Source organism: Trachemys scripta, chromosome 9 (assembly GCF_013100865.1).
Source record: "Trachemys scripta elegans isolate TJP31775 chromosome 9, CAS_Tse_1.0, whole genome shotgun sequence".
Lineage (NCBI taxonomy): Eukaryota > Metazoa > Chordata > Testudines > Emydidae > Trachemys > Trachemys scripta.
Window position 1 is genome coordinate 5,371,123 of NC_048306.1, and position 26,220 is coordinate 5,397,342.

General features: G+C 38.9%; 1 protein-coding gene across 1 annotated transcript in view; it reads left to right on the top strand.

The window, feature by feature from the left end:
- Nucleotides 1-26,220, top strand: part of LOC117882492 (transmembrane 9 superfamily member 2-like) — a 41,527-nt gene that overhangs the window by 8,699 nt on the left and 6,608 nt on the right. Inside the window, exons 6-16 of the mRNA XM_034780778.1 lie at nucleotides 3,141-3,268; nucleotides 4,848-4,959; nucleotides 7,281-7,357; nucleotides 8,251-8,359; nucleotides 11,390-11,522; nucleotides 13,990-14,109; nucleotides 14,294-14,351; nucleotides 17,571-17,730; nucleotides 18,886-19,037; nucleotides 19,843-19,954; nucleotides 21,448-21,619. Of these exons, the coding sequence (XP_034636669.1) occupies nucleotides 3,141-3,268; nucleotides 4,848-4,959; nucleotides 7,281-7,357; nucleotides 8,251-8,359; nucleotides 11,390-11,522; nucleotides 13,990-14,109; nucleotides 14,294-14,351; nucleotides 17,571-17,730; nucleotides 18,886-19,037; nucleotides 19,843-19,954; nucleotides 21,448-21,619 (1,333 nt within the window). The remainder of the gene's footprint in view (nucleotides 1-3,140; nucleotides 3,269-4,847; nucleotides 4,960-7,280; nucleotides 7,358-8,250; nucleotides 8,360-11,389; nucleotides 11,523-13,989; nucleotides 14,110-14,293; nucleotides 14,352-17,570; nucleotides 17,731-18,885; nucleotides 19,038-19,842; nucleotides 19,955-21,447; nucleotides 21,620-26,220) is intronic.

Consider the following 26,220-nt stretch of genomic DNA (forward strand, 5'->3'; position numbering starts at 1 on the left):
GAATATGTTAATAGGACAATATTTTATGGATTAAATTTGTACAGTAATAGATTTAACAATTGGCTGGTAAATGCATATTGACTGAATCAAAGACCGCAAGCTGAAAACTCCAAAGCTTAAACTTCTCTGGGTTTTGATACACAGGTACCAAATGATTTTCCCAGAGAGAACAGTATGTAGTACAAGCCTATTTATAAAGTGTACATGTTTGGATAAAGCACTAGCTGTGCTGTACAGTGCTTCTGCAGCAGTGGATATCCTAGCCTGGTAATGTGTCTGTGTATAGATGAATGGATTAAATATATTTATATGCCATTGTGCCAGAGAAGTAACTGCCATTGTGACCAGAAGCAACTGGGCAAGGAAAAACGCAGTAGTTATGCATATAAGTTTAAATTGCAAAGGTGGTAAAATGTTATGCATCTTTCCAGTATCTTTTAAAAACACACTAAAATACATATTCCATCCTACCTAAATTCAGAAGCAATTATTGCTGCTTTTTAAAAAAAAAAAAATATTTTAAAGAGGGATAATACAACATGCCGACAGGGCTACTGCATATCCCCCATGCTTGCTGTAGCTATTTAATTTTTCAGTGCCTCCAAAACCCTTAACTTAGAATATTTAAACTGCACAAAATGCCAAAGAAAACAAACCAGTGACTAAATACATAAGTTACTGGAGAGAATTGTAGCAAAAAGCTAGCACTATGCCAATAATGATAGATCTTGATCTTGGGGAGGGAAAAGACTCCAGAGTTACTGGATCGTAGAGGATCAGATATTTCAACACTAGGACTCCCCAGTGTTACCTTTGTTGGAATCCTGAAGAATACTGATCTGAGTGCTTTCAGAACAAGGACAGATTAATCTATGCAGCAAAGCATGAGGGGAAGAGGGCATTTTTACCTGAAAATTCAGGTAATGTTTCTGGGTGCAAGGCACATTACTCAGAATAATTGAAATGCTGGGGAAAGGGGTTAGAGTGAGATGGAAGTGTTTTCTGAAGGCCTTTTGAAACAGGCTAACTGTTAGTTTCGCGAACACTTTCTGGGACAAGCTATTAGCAAACAAATCTCTTTTGGGAAAAAATGTGGGATGGAAGCAGAAAGGAAAGTTCAATCAGACTTAGTTATGTTAGGCTTTGTCTACATAGTAAACTTCATTGTTCTCATTTATCACCATTGCAGCTCCAGGAGCAATAGAATAGAGGACTCAGTATGTTTTTTTAAAAAAGTAGCTGCATTGTTGTTATTACCAGTGTCTAACTATGGCTACAAAATTAGGTGTTTTGATATGCACTGCAGCTTCCATCATTGCTATTGCCAGTGGAAATGCACCCGTAGTGATTGGTCAGAACGTTTGCTAGTGTAAATTTAACATCACCTCTGAATTGGTCATCTGTGGGAATTGAATAATAGATCTAAAATATTTTGGTAATTTAAATTACAATACAATGGATGGAGAATGGGAGTGGGGAGCATTGGAGGAAATCACCAACCCCCTTTTGTCTAATAGTAATGTAGCTAGTATTGACCCTTTACTTCTAGTTATTAGTCAACAAATATATGCAGCCATATGCTCGGTGTTACATCACAGGCAACTGAAGAGCAAGTGAGGGCTGGGGACTCAAACTCACAATTTATACTGGCTACTGATCATCTCCAGAAAGGTCAGTAGTAAACAGTTCATGGAGCACATTTTGATAGGAAATTTTTTCAGTCCAAAAATTTAGACCAGTTCTAATCACTAACGCATTTAGTCACTAAGCATTTATAAGGCTATACTGTCCTTTACAATAAGGCTCCCTTACATCACTCTAGCAGAGTAAAGGAGCCTTAACATTTTTACAACTGTTTTATACTCCTGGGGGAGTTCACTAAGAACAATTAACTAAGCAGGCAGGCTGTTTTGCTCTGTCTGAGGGAAAAGAGCCTGCCCCACGCTTACTTCTTCAGAAACAGCCCAAAGCCCTGCCCCTCTACGCCGTGCGTGCCACAATAGCAAATGAGAGGGACAGAGTGTCTGTCTGTCTGTCTGTCTGTCTGTCTCTCTCTCTCACATGCATGACTACACCCCTCCCCGCCCCCCCACCGCCTGGCGGTGATTTATGTCTCTATTGGCTGCTCTGGGTGCCCAAACCAACCTGCCTGCATTACTGGGCAGAGGGCGCATGACCGCTTTTGCGGCTTCCCTTTGCTTTCCTGTCAGAAGTCATTTTTCTGCGGGGAAGCAAAATCTGCAGGGGCCATGAATTCTGCACAAGCGCAGTGATGCAGAATTCCCCAAGGAGTAATAGACTATTCAGCTGAAGAACCACATGTGTTAGGTTAGAGTACTCACATGTCTATGCTCTAGCCCAGTGGTCCCCAAACTTTTGAGGGTCACGGCCCCCGCCCTGTCTGCATCCCACCATTGCTGGGAGCAGGGCTGTGGCTTGTGGGGAGAACGTGACGCGGACAGGGGTAAGAGGGCTGGGGATAGATCTGGGGCCAGGAGCGGGGCTAGGGACCGAGCCGTGGCCGGGGGCTGAGCCTGGGGGTGAGAGTGGAGTTGCAACCTGGCTATGGTGAGGGCCGACAGCCAGGCCTGGGGCCATGTGCGGAGCTGCGCCAAGGCTGGAGTGGGGCTAGGAGCCAGGACTGGAGCAGAGCTGGGGGTGAGGGAAGGGGCTGGGTGGTGGTCTCTCCCCACCCCCCGTGGGGGCTGGCCTGGGCCCCACTGCGCACCCCCCTTTCCTCCCCAAGCTTCCTCTGTGCCCTCTGGGGACCTCTGCTCTAGCCACTAGAGGCGGGACAAAGAGCTGCAGTTAGTGTGAGTTACATGGAGATAATAAAGAGTGAGCAGACTTTTAAATTTGAACTGGAGTGTCTTATGATGACCTTGCAAGGCTGATGTAGACTGCTTAAACCTTGTGGAATGCAAAGTTTATTCTTTACCTTTATTTTCTTTGCTTTTTGTAGATTTGTTACCTTTCTAATGTCTATTTTAAGAATATATAGAAAATATTCCTCATTCCTCCACCCCTTCTGTGTCTCCCCCACTTGCCCCCAGCATTCTTTTATTTTGGAGTACTTGGATCTTTGACCACAGTATTACCTCTCTACTGGAAATGTTTTTCAAACATGTAATGTTTTGCAGTCTCAGTTTCACAAGTGGGACACTTTCTATCTCTTCAACCATGTTGACATTACGATCATGTACCATAGCGGGAAAGATGAAAGCTGGCCTGGAGCAAGACTGGTAATGGCAAGACTGGATCCAAAAAGGTAATTACTAGTACATGCCATTTTAATATGCTTCAGTGTCTTCAACCATGCGTAGGGAAACTAGAAATTACAGTTGAAATAAACCAATTTCAGTCTTTCTGAAGAATTGTCTGTGATCTGTTGACTATTGTAAATCTTTGAATACATTGATGCATCTTCCTTACTTTTCTTCTTAAAAGTAAAAATGAATGGTGTGGAGAAAATGTATGGGGAAGTGTTATTTACTTCTTCACAGAACACAAGAACCAGGGGTCATCCAATTAAATTAATAGTCAACAGGTTTAAAACAAAAGGAAGTACTTCTTCATACGACACACAGTCACCCTGTGGAACTCACTGCCATGGGATGTTGTGAAAGCTAAAACTATAACTGGGTCCAAAAAAGAATTTAAATACGTTTATGGAGGATAGGTCCATCAATGGCTATTATCCAAGATGGTCAGGGATGCAACCCTATGCCTTGGGTTTCCCTAGGCCTCTGACTGCCAGATGCTGGGACTGGATGATAGGGGATGGATCACTTGATGATTTCCCTATTCTGTTCATTTCCTTTGAAGCCTCTGGCATTGGCCACTATTGGAAGACAGGATAGTGGGCTAGATGGACCATTGGTCTGATCCTTTATGGCCATTCTTCAGTTTAGTGGTAATAAAACTGACTCATTAGAACATTCAAAGGCCACTGTTCAATGAAGGCAATTTCTCTGGTGTACTTCAGCTTTCTCTTCATGTCAGTTTTGGCTACAGGGCTGTGGCAAGAATGTTGAATAATGGGGAGATGTGTTTTCCTATTATCCTCATAATCCAAAATGGCTGAACCATGTTTGCTCTAACTTTCTAAAGCAGGGATGGGCAAACTATGGCCTGCGGGCCACATCCGGCCCGTTAGACCTTTTGATCCGTCCCTCAGCTCCCCTCCTCATGCCCTCCGAACCCCTTGATCCCAACCCAGAGCCCCCTCTTGTACCCCCAAACTCCTTATCCCCGGCCCCAACCCAGTGCCCGCACCCCCAGCTGGAGCCCTCACACCCCTCCCCTGTACCCCAATCCCCGGCACCCCAACCTTCTGCCCCAGCCTAGAGCCCCCTCCCACCCTCTGAACCCCTCGGTCCTAGCCTGGAGCCCCCTCCCACCCTCGGTCCCGGTCCAAGCCCCACCCCAGAGCCCGCACCCCCACCCAGAGCCCCCTCCCGCACCCTGAACTTCTCATTTCTGGCCCCACCCCAAAGTCCTCACCCCCAGCCGTAGCCCTCCTGCATCTGTGCCACCAATTTTGTGAGCATTCATGGCCCGCCATACAATTTCCATACCCCGATGTGGCCTTCAGGCCTCATAGTTTGCCCACCCTTGTTCTAAACCCTCAAACCAAACCCTTCACATGTTCAGAGGTGAAGTCCATTTTGATGGAGGGAACAGGAAGGCCTGTTCTCAATAAAGAAATTGTAAAACGGTGGGAAAAGATACAAAAAGTTAGATGGCCAAATGTTTCACATATTAGTCTTAATTACTTTTAAATAACTGTGAAATTCTCTACCCAATCCAGCAGCTATGAATCTTATTTAAAATTTCTGTCTTGCTAGCTACAAACATACAGATAAAAACAATTTAAATTGTGGAGGTCCCCCTATGGAGATTCCTGCTAAATTCACGAACAAACTGGATTTGATCTACACTTATTCTGTGAAATTTGAAGTAAGTATATTAATGTTTTGGAACAAATCTCCTAAATTGTTTGGATCCAGGTTCTTTCTGGCAGTTATGCATTTATTCAGTATAAATGTTTCCACTGTTTTAATACAGTTTTATGAATATTAAAGTGTCTGAGGAACAACTTGGGAACGTAAGCAGTTCTGTAGCTAAAAATATTAAACGTCCAGTCCCAAAGTTCAGAATGCAGTAGGAGAGCACTGTGAAAAATGACTTCCAGAAGCAAATTTTTCTGTTTACAAGTAAAAAGATGGCTTTAACTACCAACTCTCAGTTTGAAAACTATGCAGGGCTTTTCTTTGATCATGCGTCATCAGTATTGAAAATATTACAGGTTAAATTATGCCTTCAGTTACAACAGAGCAATCCATCTGTTCTCAAATTTTAATCTGCAACTGGAACTGGAACTGTCTTTCTGATGGTTAAGAAGGAAATGGAATCCAGGTCACTCTTATGTAGCTTCATTGGATCTTCAGTGTTAATAGGAGTAAAATTAAAATGTAGCTTTGGCATTAAAGTTGGCAAATCCAGCTCTAAACACAGGGAACAGAGCTATTGGTTCATGTAACTATTCTACATAGTCACTGTTCATAGTGGATCGCTAACTTAAGCAACCCTCATATTGGAGAGAATATATTTATATATATAAATTTTCTTGGAGACATTTTTGATTTTGTAATTTACCTGCTTTAATTAATCAGTTTATAGTGAGCATATTTTTTTAGTTCTTGTCAACTGAGTTGCAGTCCATCTGATTTGAAAGTGCCTTCGTTATAATTTTACCCAGACACTTGCAAGCACTAAATTAACTACTTGATAAGTGACTTTGAAAACAGAGTCCTTATTTCACCTAATACATCACAGGCAGTAAGTAGTAAATCGTACTTGTGAATGTGCTTTTACCCTAACCTGAAAAGCAACCTCTTATGGGTGTGAGGATAGTTCAGTTTCCCTGTTGCTTGAAAAATTGGTACCTCTGTTCAGCCTACCCTAAAAAGTGGCAATTATGGTTTGTTTTTATGATGTAAGACACCTGTCTACTAGGAATTGGACTGAGAGCACTAGTTCATTTTGAAAAGGCAGCCATACAGCTGTCATATGATAACAGCTTTCATTAGCCACCCATCTGAAGTTGACTCGAACCTATGTCTTTGAGGTAATAGAATATAGAGCCTTGGACTTTTCCCTGGAGCTATCCTTAGACTTGCTGATTTTACTACATGCATGAGCCTCCTGTCTATTAACATGTGTTTAAATCTTGAGGATAAATTGCAAATTGTAATGTCAATGTTGTTCAGTAATTTACAAAATGCGTTATGCATGTGGGACATCTGTTCTTTCAGCAAGAGTCGATAATTCCTGCTAGTTCAGATATTTCCAGCAGATGTCACTATTTACATCTTAAATATCAGGTACACTTCAGATTGACTATCTGCAGTTTGCTGTCGTTAAAGCTTTACTTTAGATATAGTCAGAATCCATTTTTCTAAGGAGAAAAGGCTGTTGTTTATTTAAAATTTAAATTAATAAACCAGTAAAGTCAATAGTGGCTGTCTTATGGATCCAGGACACTTACTTTTCAAAAGTAAACTAAGCCCATTTCTTAAATAGTAATGGCTTCATGATTTGTTATTGCACCTGCATTGTTTTAGTTTGGCCACTGTTTTGTCAGTCTGATCTTGCAGTCTGCACACTGAGGAGACAGAAATCTGCTCTCTGTTCTACAGTAGCTGACTTTTGGTAATGACGCCATGATAGACTGACATCTTGACCCATTTTGAAGGGTCGGGCTTTTAGACCTGTGCATGTGCAAAAATAAACATTTGTGCACTTGCTGTTTGCATACAGCACATACAAAAGTTCAATTGGATGCTCAAATAGTAAATTGCACACAGTTTTCTGAAAACCTGATCCAGCGAATCATGATCTATTTACCAAATTGTGGGATGGTAACTTCACAGAGTAGCTTGATGAACTCACATGAAGAGGTGAGTTCAATCTTGTTGTATAATTTTACTCTGAAGAACACTGATCAATATAAACTTTGCCCAAAAACATTACACATAATTCAAAAATTACAGGCAATGGACATTATAAAGTAAGTTACAGAGAAGGACAAAGTCATAAAATAAAGAAGTCCGAAGAAGAGATTGAAGAGTATAAGGCAGGGAAAAGACCTGTCTCTAAGATGAAGATTGGAGTCAAGTAGATTATGCATACTCGCTAATTTTAGGAAGTGGCATCAAAACCTTTACTCCTCCAAAGCCATTTTTTTGTTTAATCGTTTTGTTTCAATTTGTTTACAGGAAAATGATATCAAGTGGGCTTCCAGATGGGACTACATTTTGGAGTCCATGCCACATACCAACATTCAGTGGTTTAGGTAAAAAAATTTAATTTATGGAGCGAATAAATCTTGCTGTGAAGCACAAAGATCTTGTCCTGCAGTTTTCAGGATACGTAACTCTTACATGTAAAATGAAGTCTGTTAGTTTCCAAGCAAATGAACTTCCTTGTTTCAATACATGAAGTAACTTTGATCAGTCTTGGATCTCTTGAGAGCGACTAAAGTATTGAATGTCACCAAAGGAATGTGCCATTAGTATCCAAAAGCAAAGTAAAAACATGGAGGTTACTTTATCATCTTGTTCTGCAGAGCTTTTGGAAGGTGACTGCCCATCAGTTTTCTTACCATTACCATCTGGCTTACTCTGATGTACAGATCTTTATTTGGTAAAGTTTTGTTTTTAATATTAGCTGCTGCTGTTAAATACAAAAAATAGTCAGTGAGATTTTTTTTATGCTAAAGAATGTACCAAAAGAGCTATTGTTTATGAATTAATGTATAATTTGTACGGTAAAGAGGAAAATGCTGTGCTGTACATAAATGCTAAAAAAGCAATATAAAACATGAAATAATTAATCAGATAGTTAATATGTAACTAATTTGTTTACTGGAATTACATTTGATTATTTCATATATATAAAATCCATTTGGTTAAAACTAGTTGGCTTGAGATTCTCTAGTCTTCTCTGCTCTTCGGCAGAATGGCTTTGCAGGGGCTTTCCTATTTGTTATATAGTAGTATGTCATATTATAATTTATTTTTTCTGTGTAGGAAAACATTAAAATACCTGACAGAATGACTTACACAAAAACTTGATATCCAAAAATGTGCTTCAGACTTCAGATGTGCACATATTATGACTATTGCAGTGCATATGCTGAAGTCTGAAAAAGCGGATAGAAACTTTGATTTTTTTCTTTATCTACAGCATAATGAATTCACTCGTAATTGTTCTCTTCTTATCTGGCATGGTGGCTATGATCATACTGAGGACTCTTCATAAAGATATTGCAAGATACAACCAAATTGACTCCTCTGTGAGTAGAACTCTTACGGTTTTTAGATTATCTCATTTTCTATGAAGGAAAAATCTATTAACTACAGTTTTGAATGCAGTCTGGGGGGGGTCACTATAAGTAATATGTAGACATATCAGCTCTTTGGGAGTAATAAATGGCCTTACTAAAATTTCAGATTCTCTAAAGAAGGGAGTATTTGTTGTAGATATGATTAAGAGGCTCAGTTTTCCACCTCGATTTGACAAACTTTTGATGTGGAAGGACAAACTTTAGGGGTAAGCAAAGGTGAGGTGTGAGTGCTATTTAGATATTTCAGAGAACTTAATGTTGAGTGCCTGTGCACATACTTGGATGCCTTGTGAGAGACACTAACAAGTAAATCTGTAATATGTCAAGTGATGGCTACAAAGGCAAGCTGAGAATTTCTGTACTGTTATACGTAGGTTTCTGTGAGTCCATTGTAATGGTAAAAACCAAAATCATTCTGCTTCTCTCACTGGTTAAATTTATCAACCTGAAGTGAATTTGGTACAACTTTGTTCCTTTTTTTTAAAATGCAAATAAACGTGCTCTCTGAAGTCCTATCGTAATCTTAATGAAATATTTTATTAACAGGTTTATTTGATTTGTGCACTGGATGGGGAAAGGACTACTTCTACACTTTAAATCTAAAGCATGAGGTTCATGGACATAAAACTATCATTTAGAGAATTGTTTTCTAGTAATCGTCAGTTGTAGATGTAAACCTCTTCATTTTAAGGCCTAAACATTGCATGTTTCAAACCTACTTGTTTTACAGGTTTGAAATACCAAGCTTGCAGTAGGACATTGATTTTTTTTTTTTTTATCAATCGTGGTCTAACTGCAGTTTCAGCTAGATGGTGGGACCAGGTTTAGCTCTGGCATAAGCAGATGGAACTCCCATTCTAGTGGAGTTGTATTGAAAACAACAGTTGAACCTTCTCATAGTCAGTGTGGCTCTAAGTCCAATGCAGTCCTGGCTCTAAGTCCTCTACCTCGATATAACGCTGTCCTCGGGAGCCAAAAAATCTTACTGCGTTATATCGAACTTGCTTTGATCCACTGGAGTGCGCAGCCTCGCCCCCCCCGGAGCACTGCTTTACCGCATTATATCCGAATTTGTGTTGTATCGGGTTGCATTAAATCGGGGTAGAGGTGTATTTTAGGGTACATCTACACTGCAATAAAAAACCTCTGAAAGCAAGTCTGAGCCTGGGTCAATTGACTTGGGCTTGTAGGGCTCAAAATATCAGTGCAGACACTTTTGGCTTGGGCTAGAGCCTGGCCTCTGAGACCCACCCCTAGGCTTACTAAAAATCCAACTCCATTGAGTGAGGAGTGAGTGCTCTGGTTCACATAAGATAAATCAAGGGCTCAGGCTGCCCAGCTTGATTTGATTTTTTTCAGACATACAGCACAGATTATGAATCAACTTTCAGAGCAAAGTTGGTGATGGGACCAGAACCTGCTCTGTTTTCCAAGGAAAGTATTTTTGCTGACTAAATTCTCATGGGAAATCTAACTCATGTACTTTCACTGGTTAAACCTTTCCAAATGTGCCAATAGAAGGTGATTGCCTCATCCCCTGTTGCATTGGAATAGAAGGCATGCATTTAGGAAGTCCATCCTGAAAAAGGGATATTTATTTTTCAAAAGCAATAGAGAATCCTGTGGCACCTTTAAGACTAACAGAAGTATTGGAAGCATAAGCTTTCGTGGGTAAGAACCTCACTTCTTCAGATGCAAGATTTATTTTTCAGGTGAACTAAATTAAAAATAAGCATTTGTTTCAGGCAACAACCTTTTAAACCAATGCTTTGTTTACTTACTGGTTTATGAAAAAAGGTTTAGTAAGGATAATAGAAGCTTCCTGCTTTTGGAAATGAGAACCAGATTTATGTGGACTCCCACAGCAAAGTGCACTGTACTTTTGGGAAAAGAGCAACTAGAAGACTTCTGTCCTGGAGGAGAATTTATTATGATACTGAGTCTGGAAGCGTTTCATCCATGTTGTACCTTTATAATCATGTTCCCTAACTCTGGATCTATGGTTTCTGTTTCCCTGCTGACATAACACTTGCTGTAAAACTGTTTTCTAAACACATTAAAAAAAGAAAAATCCCACTTCTAGCATACCCTCAGCTCTTGAGAGTAATTTATCAACAAGGTGGACACAAAGCTCCTCACACTGGGAAGATGATAAAATGTTTCAGAGGAAATGAAGAGACGTCTATGTCACTAGCTAAGCTGTTGTGCGTTGTCATGCAGTTCTGTTTCCCTTCCTTCCCACCTCTTTTCTGTGAATGTTTGATTTTGGTACCAAACACCCCAGGGAAATATTTACTGCTTCCAGTTAGGCTGGAGGATGGGTAGGGAACCCAGCAGTCTTTGACTGAATGGGGCACAGGTATTTCAGCATGGGCCACGTTTGTTGGAAACCACCAGTTTTTCAGAGTTGGCTGCTGCTTAGTTCCTCCAGATTGATATTCCCTAAGACTCAGAGACTACGTTATTTTATTTAGCAGCATGACAGCTACATGGTGAAGAACACTATGGTCTCAACTCAAGAATTAACAGGGAAGATATTTGGAGCAGAGGGAGCCCAAATTTGCAATTACAAAGTAAAGCAAAAATCCTGTCATTCCTTACTGTTATAGTTACTGAGACTGATATGGTTTGAGACAAGCGAGAAGATAAATATTTAAACCAATGTGAACTGCTGTATTCCAGGTTAAATGAAACGGAATGCTTTGTTTTCCTTTACATTCACATTGACCTTATGAGGATCTTTGCTAATTACATTGTTTCTCTGCCACTCTCAAAGGCAAGTAGTTTCATCCTAAATCTTGCCTATTTCTTCCAGAAAACCGTGAGGGGACAGTAAAATCAGTGAGTGATGAATCAATGCAATTAGTCTGTCTTTGGAACCAAACTGAAAGTTAATCAAACTTTGAAAGCACGTTTCACATCTCGCTTATATTCACTGCTGAATTATGTATATTTAATAAAGATGTTGCTATTATGCAGGAAGATGCTCAAGAAGAATTTGGTTGGAAGTTGGTTCATGGAGATGTATTTAGACCTCCAAGGAAGGGAATGCTGTTATCTGTCTTCTTAGGTCAAGGAACGCAAATTTTCATTATGACATTTATTACGCTATGTAAGTATCATTAGGTTTATTAAAATTACGTACTTACACTCTGTTAGTGTAATTGTAAGAAACAATAAATGATTTCTGGCATCGCTGTCTATCCTTTTTACTTTATTTAAGAAAAGAAAAATAACTTGCTTATAGTAATGACCCAGATCACTGTAATAACACTATTGCAAATAGTAGTGTTTTGAGCATTATTGCAGCATCTCCCTATTAGGGCTAATTCACATGCTTTACATCTATAGAAGTGAAGTAGCCCTAGTCCAAATCCCCTTTTAAAAGTTAAAAATATACTAGAAGACAACACTTACTCATCATGGTCCAATAATACCTGGACCCCAGTAAGGTAAGTTCAAAGACGTTTAATCAAAGCTCTAACATTTTTCGGAACACATTTTTTCTGATAAATTTGATTCAGCAGTCAACAGCCATTCCGAAATAAGAACTTGAGTATGTGCCAATAAAATGGCACTGAGACAGTGCTCATGTAACTTGAGCTTGGTACAAACACCTAGATACAACAATAACATTGTAATCTACTACTAATTAGTATATTTCATTGTTTCATATAAATCTTTTACAACTCCCTTTGTTACTGCACAATAAAATATTGGATCATACTGAGGTTTATATATTTTTGTAGCACTTTGTATTAAATCATTTGTTCTAAATTGTACGTACCAGCAAAACATTATCTTCCGTATATCTTTATGCCAAGCAAAAAACAAATTGTCTTTGATTAAATTGTTTCAGACCAGAGAACTACAGTAAATACAGATAGAAGTCCAGATAAAATGGTAGCAAATTCAGACTGACCTTCAGTACTCGCTGTTAGCTATAAACATCTTGTGCAGGGAAAAAGGGTAGCCTGCTTTCCCTTTTAGTGTAGGTTGTTTAGCAGAAGAGTCAGTATACACTTGTCCTTGATCCTCCTCTAAAATATATTCTTGCCATATTTAACAGCATACTGTAAGATGTTGGCTTTCCCTTCTGGCTTGTTTTTAAGCTTTAATTTTAATAAAGATTCCTGTGTGGCGCTGAGCGTGAACAAGCAACCATCAGTTCTGTAGCCTTTGACTCCCATAGAGCATAGACTTGCCAGTTGCCTGAAGGCTGATTATGTAGCTGTTCTGCAAAGACCATTATCAATAAACAACAAGGAAAACTTGCTGTTAGAAGATAAGACTTCATAAAGTCTAGACAGTGGTAGTGAAGATTTTTCTGCCTTGTTGATTGTTCATTAAAAGTAGAAATGAAAATCTTATGGGGAGAGGAATAACTTTTGTATTCAATATTTTAAATTTTAAAAAAATCACATCAACAAAATCTCAATAGTCTTTGACTAGCCCGAGTAGGGTACTCATGTATAGGTTGGCAAAACAAATAAATCAATAATGTAAGATAGAAACCCAGAATTATAATCCTAACATTCTGTTGGCTTTCTGTTTTAGAGTTTAAAAACTTGGTCAATTATTTTTAACAGTGAAAATGGCAACTTTATCTTTCCACTTCATCAGTTCTTTTCTTGGTTAGAGATCAGATTATGAAAATGTTCACCCCAATTCACTTCATTCCTAGCTGACTAACATTTCACACAGAGCATTACTTTTCCGAGTTGTAGTTCAGCGTCCTTTTCTCTGTTCCTAATGTGTTTAAATGTAAGTATAATAACTTACCTTTTTGTGCCTTCATAAATTGGTCCTTCCAAATCCATGACAGCTCTTGGAGTCTATTTCCAAATACAAAAATTTCACATACCACTAGTTGCAGAGTCTGTAATTGAATAACTGCCTTTCAACTTGGGGGTTGCCCTTGCAGTTTGTTCAAGAACTCCAACTTACCCCCCCCCCTTTTTTTTTCCTTTTTAAGTATGGGGACCTTGTTTTCCAGATGGTCCACCTTGTTCCTGAGGATAAGCATTGTCCATCATGGGAGCTGTGATAGCCTTTGTCTGGAGTTTCAAGTTTCTAAATCAGTACTTGAAGATCCAGTCCTGTTATCTTCATGCTTCTTATAACTACCTTTTTAAAACTTAAATCACTGCCTTTTACTACTCTGGGCCTGTTTTTCTTGGATGACTCTTATGGCATTAATTAAACTATTATGGTTGCCTATGCAATAAATGTGCTCTTACAGAAGCATCATTCTTTAAGCTTTTGAAAGCTGATTTCCAAGCTGAAATCTCATGGCGTAGTCGTTGGAGGAGCAGAGACTTCAACCTATGCCTCTCTTGAAGCCTTTTAGCCACAAAAAGCTTTGCCTTTTGAGTATGAGGTGAAAATATCCAAGCATTTGGTTCAGAGTTCTGCCCAGAGTGGTGTGCACTTATGACTAGTTGGTATGTGTGCGTATGTTAACATACACATATGCCGTCTCAGTGAACTGGATAAACATGTGAGCTATGGTGTACGTTCTACAATTTGCTAATAAAATGTGTTGACAAATGGCTTATTCTTTCTTTTCACATCTTTAGTTCTAGCTTGCCTTGGCTTTCTTTCTCCTGCCAACCGAGGAGCTTTGATGACTTGTGCAGTTGTACTGTGGGTCTTGCTGGGAACTCCTGCTGGTTATGTATCTGCTAGAATGTATAAAAGTAAGTACCATTACTTATTTTGTATGATGTAGCATGTTACATTCAGAATTGCCAGGCATGATATGTAATTCAAGTTGGAGCTGATGTCTCAGATATCAGGCCTGCTCCTTGCTGTCATACTGCAAAATATTTATAAAAAGTGTTACGTTTGAAACTATAGTAATGATTTTTACTTATTCCTCAGCATTTCGAGGTGAAAAGTGGAAGACAAATGTTTTGCTGACAGCTCTGTTGTGCCCTGGGTTAGTACTTTTTGTTCCTTACTCTTATGAAATTGTTCTTTCCTGTAGTCTTGTATATAACAGTTACCACAAATAAAGAAAAATACTAATTTCTTAGCACAGAACTCTCTTTCAAGGGCTGTGCCATTGCCTTTATTGTTTCCCTACTTTATTTTCCTTTCTACACAGAACATCTTAGAGTGGGAAGAAAGGCTTGTAGATCACAGCCTGCATTTGGAGAGTTTGCAAATTACATAATGTTCTAGAGCATAGCTTCTCAACCTAGGGGTCACAACCACCCTCCCTTTCTTCATAAGTAGTCCCAACACTATGGAGGTGGGGCCTGAAACATGGGTTTTTGTTGTTGTTGTAAGATGAGGTCATGGCATGGAAAATTTTGTGAACCATTGACTTAGTTGTATTGTTGCTGGTGCAGTTAATCCTGATACAATACAACTGCTCTTAGATTACAGCACTGAGTATTTTCTGGATCCTCATGTTAACATAGTAGGGACTATATTTCATTGTGAATGCATGGCTTATTATGGTGGCTTTTTGGAAAGGCTATTCTGTCTAGAGCACCTTTATAAATCGGGGCTAGATCCTATCCCCCTTGAAGTCAGTCACACACTATTCATACTTAGTATATGGAAAGTAGGGTTCCTTACTAATGTGGTACAAATACTTTATCTTGTTCTTTGTATCTTGAATATATTTAGTGTTTTATACAAAATTATTTTTATGACTAAAATAGCAGCTGTGTTCTATTGCAGTGAATAATCTTGCTAAAGACAGGACAAGAGAATAGTTCATGAAGAACAATTATGGTGTTCTGCATGTATAGCTTTTAAAATTGGGTTTAGGAACATTTCATTTGGAAACTAGGATTTCGGGTATGGTTTTTATGTCTATGTACCTAAAAATATCATCATTTAAAATTAATGTTGTATATACAATTGTACTAGAAACCTTAGAGGTAATTTAAAGTGGTGCTTTAAGACAGAAGGTTGCCTATTAGAGGTAGTCCTTGGCACAGCTTTCTGGGTGGTAGAGTGGAAAATGTATATAGGAGATTATTGGCATAGTGAATAGTTAAAGCAATTTTTCTGATTTGTGTTCAGTAAATATCTTGAATTTGGCTTCAGATTTTTATTCTAGATAACCTATTTCAGAATGGAGTTTAACAAGATATGTTTTCAGCAAAAGTCTCTATCTTTGAATGAAGACAGATGAAAAATAGAATTAATAAAACATGGCTTGGTTTGAATAAACTAGAATTGGATCGAATGAAACCTGATGTATTGGGTAACAACTGAATTTGTAGTATTTCTATGTGGAAATCTTATTCCTAAACAAAATATGCTTCAGTCTTTTCCTGCTGTCATTTAGATATCTTCACAGTGCAGAGGGTATTTATCTGTAGGAAAAAAAAATCATGCTGATAATTTAAACTCCAGAATATATTCAGTTTCATAGAGGAAGCAGAATGATTGGGATTGGTAAAATAAGAACAGATGTCTTGATTATGCTGTGCTTGTTCAGTGAAACAGCATAATGTCATAAACAGCCCAAGGCAGTTATATATACTCAGTAGACTGAGTTTATATACAAAGTATTTATTTTTCCTTTATCTTTGGAAGGGGAGAAGCAGAGATTGGATTACTGACATGGACAAGGTCTAAAATACACCATGCAGTTTGCTTTAACTGCATTTGATTGCACATTTATAGGATGCTACTCACAGAAGTATTTGGGAACCATTTGTGCAATGGCTTGCCCACTGCTTTTGTTTTGCATGACGTTGTCCAATACAGTGGAATGGGTAGCTTCCTCTGAGACTAGTGTAAATTCTGTTTCAAGAATTCTTCCATATGAGTCCCAGTGAGTGGTTCATTTGGCAATGCCCCTTCCTGGGACTGATGCTTCTCCTGTACCCTGGATGGTGAGAATGATGCAGATTCCCAGATGAGGTTCTCTGGCAATGTATCTTTTTGCTTTATTACTCAATGGGACATGTTTGAAATCTTAATCACTCCTCTCAAATTTAAACTGGGTTTCAGTCTCATTTGTTGAAAGGATTTTCAGAAAGCAGGTGGAGAGGGTGCAAGAGAGCATAACATAAGTCATGTTAATTTCCAAAATCGAAGTCTTTAAAACCTTTTTTTTTGTTTTTTTTTGTTTTTTTTTGTTTTTTTTTTAATGGAGGGTTTAGGGGAATAAAATGGGGTGAGGAAGTTGTTTGCTTTGTGACATAATTCTGCACTAAAAGTGCAAGAAGAGGACTTCTTCAGGCTTAGAAAACCAGCCTTTAGGGCTTAGCAAACTCTGAATAGTTTTTCTTTTTATAGATTTTGAAAAAATGAAGGTACACCTCTACTTCGATATAACACTGTCCTCGGGAGCCAAAAAAATCTTACCGTGTTATAGGTGAAACCGCGTTATATTGAACTTGCTTTGATCCACCGGAGTGCTTAGCCCTGCCCCCCGGAGCACTGCTTTACCGCGTTATATCCGAATTTGTGTTATATCGGGTCGCATTATATCGGGGTAGAGGTGTATCGTGCTGATTAAATTGAAGAAATAACACACACTTGCTTCAGTAGCTTAGCTCCCTTTGAAATTGTGAATTTCTTAAAATAGTACAAAGATGTAATGTTATTGAACTAGCACACTTTTTTTGTTCACTTCTTATGTATTGTGTCCCACGGCTGAAGAGAGATTTGGTTGTAACAATAAGCTTTTTCTAAGATTAGCCTGTGGTAGCCCTAATGTAGTTTGTGGTATCTTGAACAGTGGGTTTTGCCAGTAATGACTGAATTTGGCAGAAGGAATAACAGGTTCATTAGAAAAGAGCTATTTAAAAGCATTACCAGAAAATAGCAGTGATGGGAAAGGAAGGGCTGGCAAAGTACAGTACAGTCAAGAGAGTACTTGCTAAAAACACCATGTCATGTTTTTTGTGATAGTGTCTCTTCACGTTCCCTCAGTTTATTTGTAGCCAGTTAAAGGTCTTCCAAATAAGTGGCCTTATTGCTAAAAGACCCTAAAGATTAAAAACAACTAGTTGTTGAAAGTGATAATTACCACTTTTTATGTATTAGTGGTGAAACAATATTGCACAAATAGAGAATGAAATAGCCTACAAGTGGATATTCATAATCCTTTAGTTTTATGAACCACCTTAAAATATTTAATTCTCTTCTGATTTTACGCTGCTAGTGAGAAAATTGTTTTTTTCAGAATTGTCTTTGCTGATTTCTTCATTATGAATCTTATTCTGTGGGTGAAGGGATCATCAGCTGCCATCCCCTTTGGTACACTGGTTGCTATCCTGGCAATGTGGTTTGGAATTTCTGTCCCATTAACCTTCATTGGTGCATATTTTGGATTCAAAGAAAAGGTAGTTTTTGAGTACATTGTTTAAGTGTGTCTTATCTGTCACTCAGTATAATACTTTTTCTGTTCTAACATCAAGTATTTATTCATGCGGCATTAGTGTGTTAGCTGACAACATCAAAACACCAGAATTTGGCTAAGATGCATATGGCTGTCCATTCTGAAATGAACTGTTTGCCAACTTCTGATCTTTTTGTATGGTAGACAAGAATACAAACTGATTTTCAAAATATTTTTCTGGCCATTCAGGATCTCTCTTCTAAGAACATATCTTTATTGACATTCCTCTTGTCTACACAGTATGTGTGCTATAGTCCTCTGACTTGTTAACACATCTAGAAGAAATTCAGTAATTCCATCAAAAACTAAATAAAGACCTCTTCCCTCCTGCATGTTGAAATTGACTAGGTCACCACTGAAGTGAATTTCAAAAAAAATCACTGTTTGTTGGTTTGTGCATTAGTTTGTAATCTTCAGAGATATGGCGTATGGCTAAGGGCTGCGAATCTGTCACAGAAGTCTTGGATTCTGTGACTTCTGCAGCGGCCAGCAACAGCAGTTTGGGTGTGTGGAAGGGGGCTCAGGGCTAGGGATTGAGGGGTGGGGGGCTCCCCAGCTCCCACTGGCATGGCCCTGCAGCTACTAGGCAGTGGAGAGGGCAGGGGGCTCTGCATGCTACCCATGCCCGCAGTTCCCCTCCCCCAGCACTAGTGGGGGTCCCGTCCACTGTCCCCCTCCCCCAGCAACAGTGGACGTGGCCTGGCCTGGCCCTCCTCCCCCAGCACCAGTGGGGTCCTGGGCCACCTCCCGCAGTGCCCCTGGACTGCCCCCCCCAATGCACCCACAGCCCCCCACCCAAGTTTTAGTTAGGGATTTATAGGAAAAGTCATAGACAGGTCACGGGCCGTGAATTTTTGTTTACTGCCCGTGACCTGTCCAGGACTTTTACTAAAAAATCTGAGTAAAACATAGCCTTACTTATGGCACAGTTTATGGGTGAATAGAATGGGAGAGTTAAGCATGTCAAGTTCCAAGGAGCTGATATTAGGAAAAAATCCTCTTAAGTGTCTTTAATTATTTTAACACTTTCCTATCTTACCTTCTTACTATGGTATTTACAGTTATTTGTCTTTTTTAATTGTATTAATTTCTCTCAAAGCCTATTGAACACCCAGTTCGTACAAACCAGATTCCTCGTCAGATCCCGGAGCAGTCGTTTTTCACAAAGCCGTTGCCTGGTATCATCATGGGTGGCATCTTGCCATTTGGTTGTATTTTTATTCAGCTTTTTTTCATTCTAAACAGTATTTGGTGAGTATTGTATCTTTACTTGATAGGTAGGCTGGGCTGTCAGCTCAAAAATGCACGTGTACAATGAGCATGGAGAACCCAAAACAGTGGATTCAGAAAAATGAGGAGGGAGACATGAAGGAATTTGCCAGTATTCCCTTTTTGTGAATTATCTTTAAATTATAGTAATTACATCCTTCTAATTATTACATTTAACGCTTCCTCCCACATCTCATAAAAAAGATACTTATGCACTTGGTAGGAAAGGGTGCATTTTTGTATGGTCAAGCGTTTAGATGACCCTTGAACTGGAGTAAGATTGATTTGTCTAGGGATAGGAGTCTGGGAGTGGAGGAGCGACTGTTAGAAGGTGTAGCATGGTGAAATAAGACAGCTGGAGGACTAATTGCAGCAACGTGAAGGAGGCGGATGTTAAGCTGAAGAGCAGCACGAGAGAGCCAATAGAGCATTAGGGCTCAGAAGGCCCTGAGATTTGAAATCATAAGTACCTTTCTAGTGGGAACAGTCCTTGACAGAAAGGTGAGGGAAAGGAATGATTTCCCTGGCCTATGTAGTCAGGGTCTAATTGTTTTACAAACTATGCTATTGCTTTGAGGTGCCCTTTCCCTGACTTTAACAATGCAATTGTGTAAGCAGCGTATTTACTCATGAAGGTAGAGGGATAGCAGGTACAGACTAAAGATTTGTAGGAGTATGTCAGCAATGCAGACAAAGCCCGTTCTGTTTTCTGATTACTTATTTCTTAGGTATGTAACACAAAAAAAGTGAACACTAATTTGACACAGATTTCTTTTGTGTGTTTTAGGTCCCATCAAATGTACTACATGTTTGGTTTCCTGTTCTTAGTGTTTATAATTCTTCTTATTACGTGTTCTGAGGCTACAGTCTTGCTGTGCTATTTCCATCTATGTGCAGAGGTAAATGAACATATTATTTGGATGCATATATCATGACAGCACAGTGCATAGCTAGCTGGAACATGTCAGAGTGAAGTTTGCAAGGATGCCTATGCACGGCCACCTCTGCAAAGTGCTGGACACTGTGGACTATGTGGATGTATTGTCAGGATTTTGTATGTACCTTTGGCCTGGTTATGTTGTTGGCCTATGTTTTGTAATATATACAAGTTAAATTTTCAAAAAAAGGCAATTTCTGCCTTGTCACTGCAACTGCAGCTAGCAGTGCAAGCTCTCGTTTTACACACTGGAATGGTCCTGTAATGGTAGAGGAGCCACAAAACAGGAAATGAGTCTCCAGCTGGTCTGGCAGAGGTATACTTTTTAAGGTTATGAACAGTTTGATTTAAGTCAACTGTTGGGCATAACATGTCAGTGCTCAGGTTTGGAGGCTTTATGCTACTAATATCAGGCATGGCATTACAAAGTCATCAATATAAAGGGGGAGAGATGTTGCTTTCAAATTGATCACTAATGAGGTATTTTACACTGGTTTTAGTAATTTTGTCCTTATTGAAAAGGGCTACTTAAATATTTTCTAGCGATCGCCAATAAAATAATTCTTGTGGTTTAAAGAAAGCTTTGAATCTGATTTCACTAACACTTTTGCAGAAAGTTTGACACATTCTCAACTATGTGTATTTAAAATAACAGTGAAAGAATGAAGTCCCATTTGTGACTGTTCCCTGTAAATCATGAGTTAAGGTTTCCAATATGCTGTGGCCAGTGTAACTTATAATTGCTCTGCAGTTTCAGTACCAAATTTGCTTAACTTTGCGTGCCATCCAATCTTGTGTATACACTTATTCCTTCTTGAGGGTACACTCATCAAGGGGTATGTATGTTGGCAGTTTTTGCAGACTTTTGAAGATTTGGTCCTCAACCACAGTGTTCATTTCCACTCTTGAATGCTATAGTTATGCTGTGCAGTTAAACTACTATTGTGTTGCCCCTTGTGGCTGCATTTCTGTGGTGGATACTTGTACCATATATATGTAAACTTGCAAGGTGCTTTGGGATCCTTGAGCGTGAGAGCTGCTACACATCTGTGAAATTGTTTCAATGAATTAAGTTACTTGTTAACACATTACCCTGTGTAAATGTATAATTCTGCAACTTTTTAAAATCTACAAAACAAAAAAAATTAGTTAAGTCCCCAGCACATTCTCCTGAGACTTTGTAGACTGAACAGACATTTGCTGTAGTTCCCCTGGATAACAGAGTTTCACGTTCATAGTTGAAACATCCTGACAGAATTGACTTTGAGAAAGAAATAGCAATTGGAAAAGCATAATTTTAATAAAAAGGAGTTTAAGCAAGAGTGAGTGTAGAAATATGCCAAGAATTAATTTAATCTTTCATAGACTTGTAAATAGTGCTTTGCTTTGAAATAAAAGTGCAGTTTTAGTTTTGTACTTGGATTTTTTCCTGAAATGGTTTATTATTTCTTTCAGGATTATCATTGGTGGTGGAGATCGTTCTTAACGAGCAGCTTTACAGCCGTTTATCTTTTTATCTATGCGGTTCATTACTTCTTCTCTAAACTCCAAATAACGGGAACTGCTAGTACCATTTTATACTTCGGGTATACTATGATCATGGTTTTGATATTTTTCCTTTTTACAGGTAAGTGCAGCATTATCGGTGAAATTCAGTGCAATGGTTTCAGGACTTCTGGGTTACTGTTTTCTGATCATTATAGCCAGAGTCAATTTGAGAAACACTTGCTTGGAAGAAACCAGCAATTTTGATTATTAAATATGGTTTTGAGGCTGCTGCTACCCATTATTCACGCACCCAACAATATGCACACTAGGGACATAAAAGTATAGATAATATATTGATCCTGACCTGAAGATCTACAATCTAATTTGCAGTGATTCTTTTCTAACTTAAGTTTCCTTGATTATTGCATTGTAGTGTAACAGTGACTTAAGAACATTATAGATTTACATTTTCAAAATGCCCTCGATAGAAAAGCTTTTATATTGGAAATTACTTAGGAAGTCACAAAATGAAAGGAATGCTATATATATATAAACGTAAATGAAAGGTAAGAAATGGAGACTAAAAATGAGAACAGCCTTTGCTAGAAGGATGAATGTGGGACTGGAAGGTTTAATCCTGACACGCTGACACTAACTGTTGTAAGTCACTCAACATCTTGATGTGTGTTCACAGTGTGTGAAATGGGGCTAATGCTTACCTAATTAATCCTTGCAAGAGATAATATTTGTAAAAGGTTTTGAAAATGTAAAGTGATCTAAATGCTAAATATAACTATTACTAAACGTAAAGGTTTTAAACTGCAAATATTACACGCAGTGTATAGGGACTGGAAATTTTTATTTTCAACTTCTTTAACTTGATAATGAATGCAAGATGTCCAAATATTCACATGCTAGTGAACTGGTATTGAGTATGTGATAGAAACAGAATACCCAGAGCAGGCAGATACTTGAAATGCCAGATGGTGAAGCAGATGTGATGTTGCATAACTTGAAGATGCAAAGAAGAAAAGAGGGGTTAGGAATCTGTTGAACAAAACTTGCCCTACACTGACACACCTCCCCCTTCTTTCCCCCCCCCCCCCAAAAAAAAATTGGGGAGGAGTTACACATCTTCAGAGTTCTGAACCTATTGAAATGAGGCAAATGGGGTACTGCAGCACATTGTTAAACAGACAATGTGGGGACACTTCCAGTGTTGTGCTGTTGAGATGCAGGCAGGACCTCACCTACTGTGGTCTACTACAGTGGTTCTCAAACGTTTGTACTGGTGACTCCTGTCGCATAGCAAGCCTGAGTGTGACCCCCTCTTATAAAATATATAAAAACATTATAAATGCTGGAGGCAAAGCAGGGTTTGGGATGGAGGCTGACAGCTCGTAACCCCCCCCCCCCATGTAATAGCCTGGTGACCCCCCGAGGGGTCCCGAACCCCTGGTCTACTAGAATCTACTTTTCTCATATCTTCTGATGTAATTAGACTTGGAGCATAATGTGAGGAACAGGATTTTTTTCCAGAACTAGACATTAGCTTTCTGGTAGAGTATGAAGAATGTGTGAATTTTATTGATCACATCATCAGCTCTTTTCCCTAGTCCCACAGAAAAGGGTAGGGGTTGTGAGGTCTAGGTTCAGCAGAAGGTGGTGGGGGCTAGCTCAGTGGTTTGAGCATTGGCCTGCTAAACCCAGGGTTGTGAGTTCAATCCTTGAGGGGGCCACTTAGGGATCTGGGGCAAAATCAGTACTTGGTCCTGCTAGTGAAGGCAGGGGGCTGGACTTGATGACCTTTCAAGGTCCCTTCCAGTTCTAGGAGATAGGTATATCTCCATATATTAAAAAAACATATATAAAGGTCTTTAGTACTGCAGCGAGTCAGCAAGCACTTGGCTAATCCAAGAAACCACCACCTGCACTGATGTTCAGTGGGTGAATGCTATGGAGACTTCTAGGTGGTTATTCAAGTCTGGCTTCCTCCAGTTCGAGGGTCTACATCTGGCCTCTTGTGACTGTGGCTGTAACTTTTAGAACTTAAGCAGGATGGCTCAGTGGTTAGGGTGCAAGTCTAGGACTTCAGAGACTTGAATTCTATTCCCTGCTGTGCCACAGACTTACTTTGTAACCTTGGACAATTTACTAAGGGCTGGTCTACACTAAGTTGACCTAAATTTTGGGAGCAAGTGATAGGACTTTTATAGGACTTTCTTGGATCCCCATCTCTTCTTGGAAGATCCTCATTTACATTCAGAACAATTAAAAAAAAAAAAAATTTTGGATGCACTCAGGGTTGCTTACACCACCAACCTCAGTCTCTTCTCTGTTGCTGCCCTGCACCACCTTCTCTGCTGTCACTAGACTTGCTGAGATTAAGTTCATCGGAGCCCGTTCCGATTTGTTGCTTGCCATACACTAGTTGTGGAAAGAAGTGGATTTGGTGCCTGGCTACTTAGTGGGATAACGTCAAATGCTGTGGAGAGAAGGAACTTTTGCTTGCTAAATTGGGATCTGCTGCCGCACTTGGATCTATGATTAAGACCTCTGTAATTTTATTCTGTGGAAACCTGAAGAAAAGTGGTAAAAAGGCAAATGTCTATGAACGAAGAATGAGATGCCAGGTAGAATTTGCCACCATTTTAACAAGAGGATTATTCAGGGTAATAAAACTTCACACACCATAGACTTCCAAACAGAGAACCATACTTTGAAATGTGGCCTCTGAAATTACTCATGCAAGCTGGGCATCTGCTACAGAATTTCTCTAACATTCATAAGCAAGTGGTGTCAAGTGTAATTTTGGGGCCTGACCTGAAAATGTGGCCCAAAAAGCTTTATACCAAAGAGGAAAGGCTCTTGTGCAAACTAACAGGTTCAAAAACAAGGTGCAATTCTCTTCATGCTCAGGATCACATCTTTCTAATAATCTTTCATTAGCTTGGTGCTGCAAGATGTAGAATTCACGCAGTGCTACCTTACGTGTGCCATTTCACTTTGAATCCCAAAGCACGAGTGGTAGAATTATAGAGAAAATGCCTTGTGTATATAGAGGGTTATTTTAAACTGTAACTATTGATGTTAATTTGTAGTATCCTGTTATTGACTAGCTACAAGACACTGACAGATAACTCATTGCTACCTCTAAAAGACATCTCCCTGCTTATTGAAAACCACTGCAAATATTTATATTCACTTAACATAGATCTAGAATTATAGAAATGTAGGAGTGGAAGGGAGCTTGATAAGTCATTTAGTCCAGTCTTTTGCACTGAGGCAGGACTAGGTATATATGGCCAAATTGCACACAACTGTCTCTAGGCAGTTTTTCTTCTGTATTTTCCTGGGCACTGTAAAAGTTAGTGGGTTTTTTTTTTCTTACTATTTAAGCCCTGCAGCTGAGAGGGGAAGAGAGCCTGATCTTTTTTTATGTCTGAAACTGGTTGAATGACCATCTGAGGTAACAAAACAGCACCATGCATGCTAGAATTAGCAAGGAGTATTAGTGCATGTGTTTCTGAGCAAAGTGAGCCAAATACCCTGTATAAGTTATGTTTAATGATGTTAGCTGCCATGTATTTGCTATGGTTTTTTCCTTCTCATTATTTACACCCTGATGAAGTCTGTCTCTCTCTTCCTGTTTTCATGGTGGGAGAGGAGGGGAAGGCTGTGGATTGTATCTTTTGTGGTTTTGAGTCTCTTAAAAGTGAAAACTGAGAAGGATTTAATTCTTCCAATTTTAAATTATTAGAAAGCAAACATGGAATGTGGCATGTTGCCAGTTAAACCCCCGCTTAAATCCTGGCAAAACAGAGACGCTCCAGATGTCTGCTGTAACTTACAAAAAAGAAATCTATAGTTAAAAATATTTTAATTATTTTTAAACTAAAGCAATATGTTAATATGTGTCTGGGTTTTAGCATAGGTTAGCTGCTACTCTGCCAATTTCAATTTCAAGTTACAAGATGTAAATTGGTAGAATTAAAAATATCCTTTTCACATATAAAATAATTGAAATTGTCATGGCAGCTGCTGAAATGGTATTAAGAGCTTCAGATGTGTTGATCCAGGAGTCCTTAATGGGAAGGCCAATGAGGCTTGAAAAACTACAATAATGTGTAATTCTGTTATTTTCATGTGTTAACTTTTATAGAACCACATTAATAATAGTACTGCTTTCTATAACCATTTCATGACAGAAGTCACTGTGGAATCACATTACCTTAGGTAGTGACTGTTTTTCCAAATTCTATACTTTGTAAGTTAAAAATGGCTTGTAAATTTAAATTTGTGAGCAATTCTGAGTTTGAGTCCTTGATAAACTAAAAATCTGTTTTTGAATTTTATCCTCTCTAATAATTTAACAATCTGTGCTTTGGGTGGATAGTAAACTACTGTACCTAGACAATCCAACCAAGGTTAGAGGAGTTTTGTTTTGATTTATCATGACTTTTCCTTAGTAGCACCCACTTTGTAAATTAAACCTAAATAAGGGCCCAATCCTGTCAACACTTCTGAATGTGAGTAGATGTACTCAAGTGCATAACTATTCCAGTTACGTTAGCAGTACGGTCTGTTCTATATTTTTTTAAACATTTCTCCATCACAATACTTGAAATCCAGTATAAAAGTCATCATTAACAGCTCATGCATGGCAACACGGTTGTGGCCTCCACAAAAGAGACTATAGTGAATAGCCAAGTAGGAGCTGAATGCTGAAGTTGAACAACT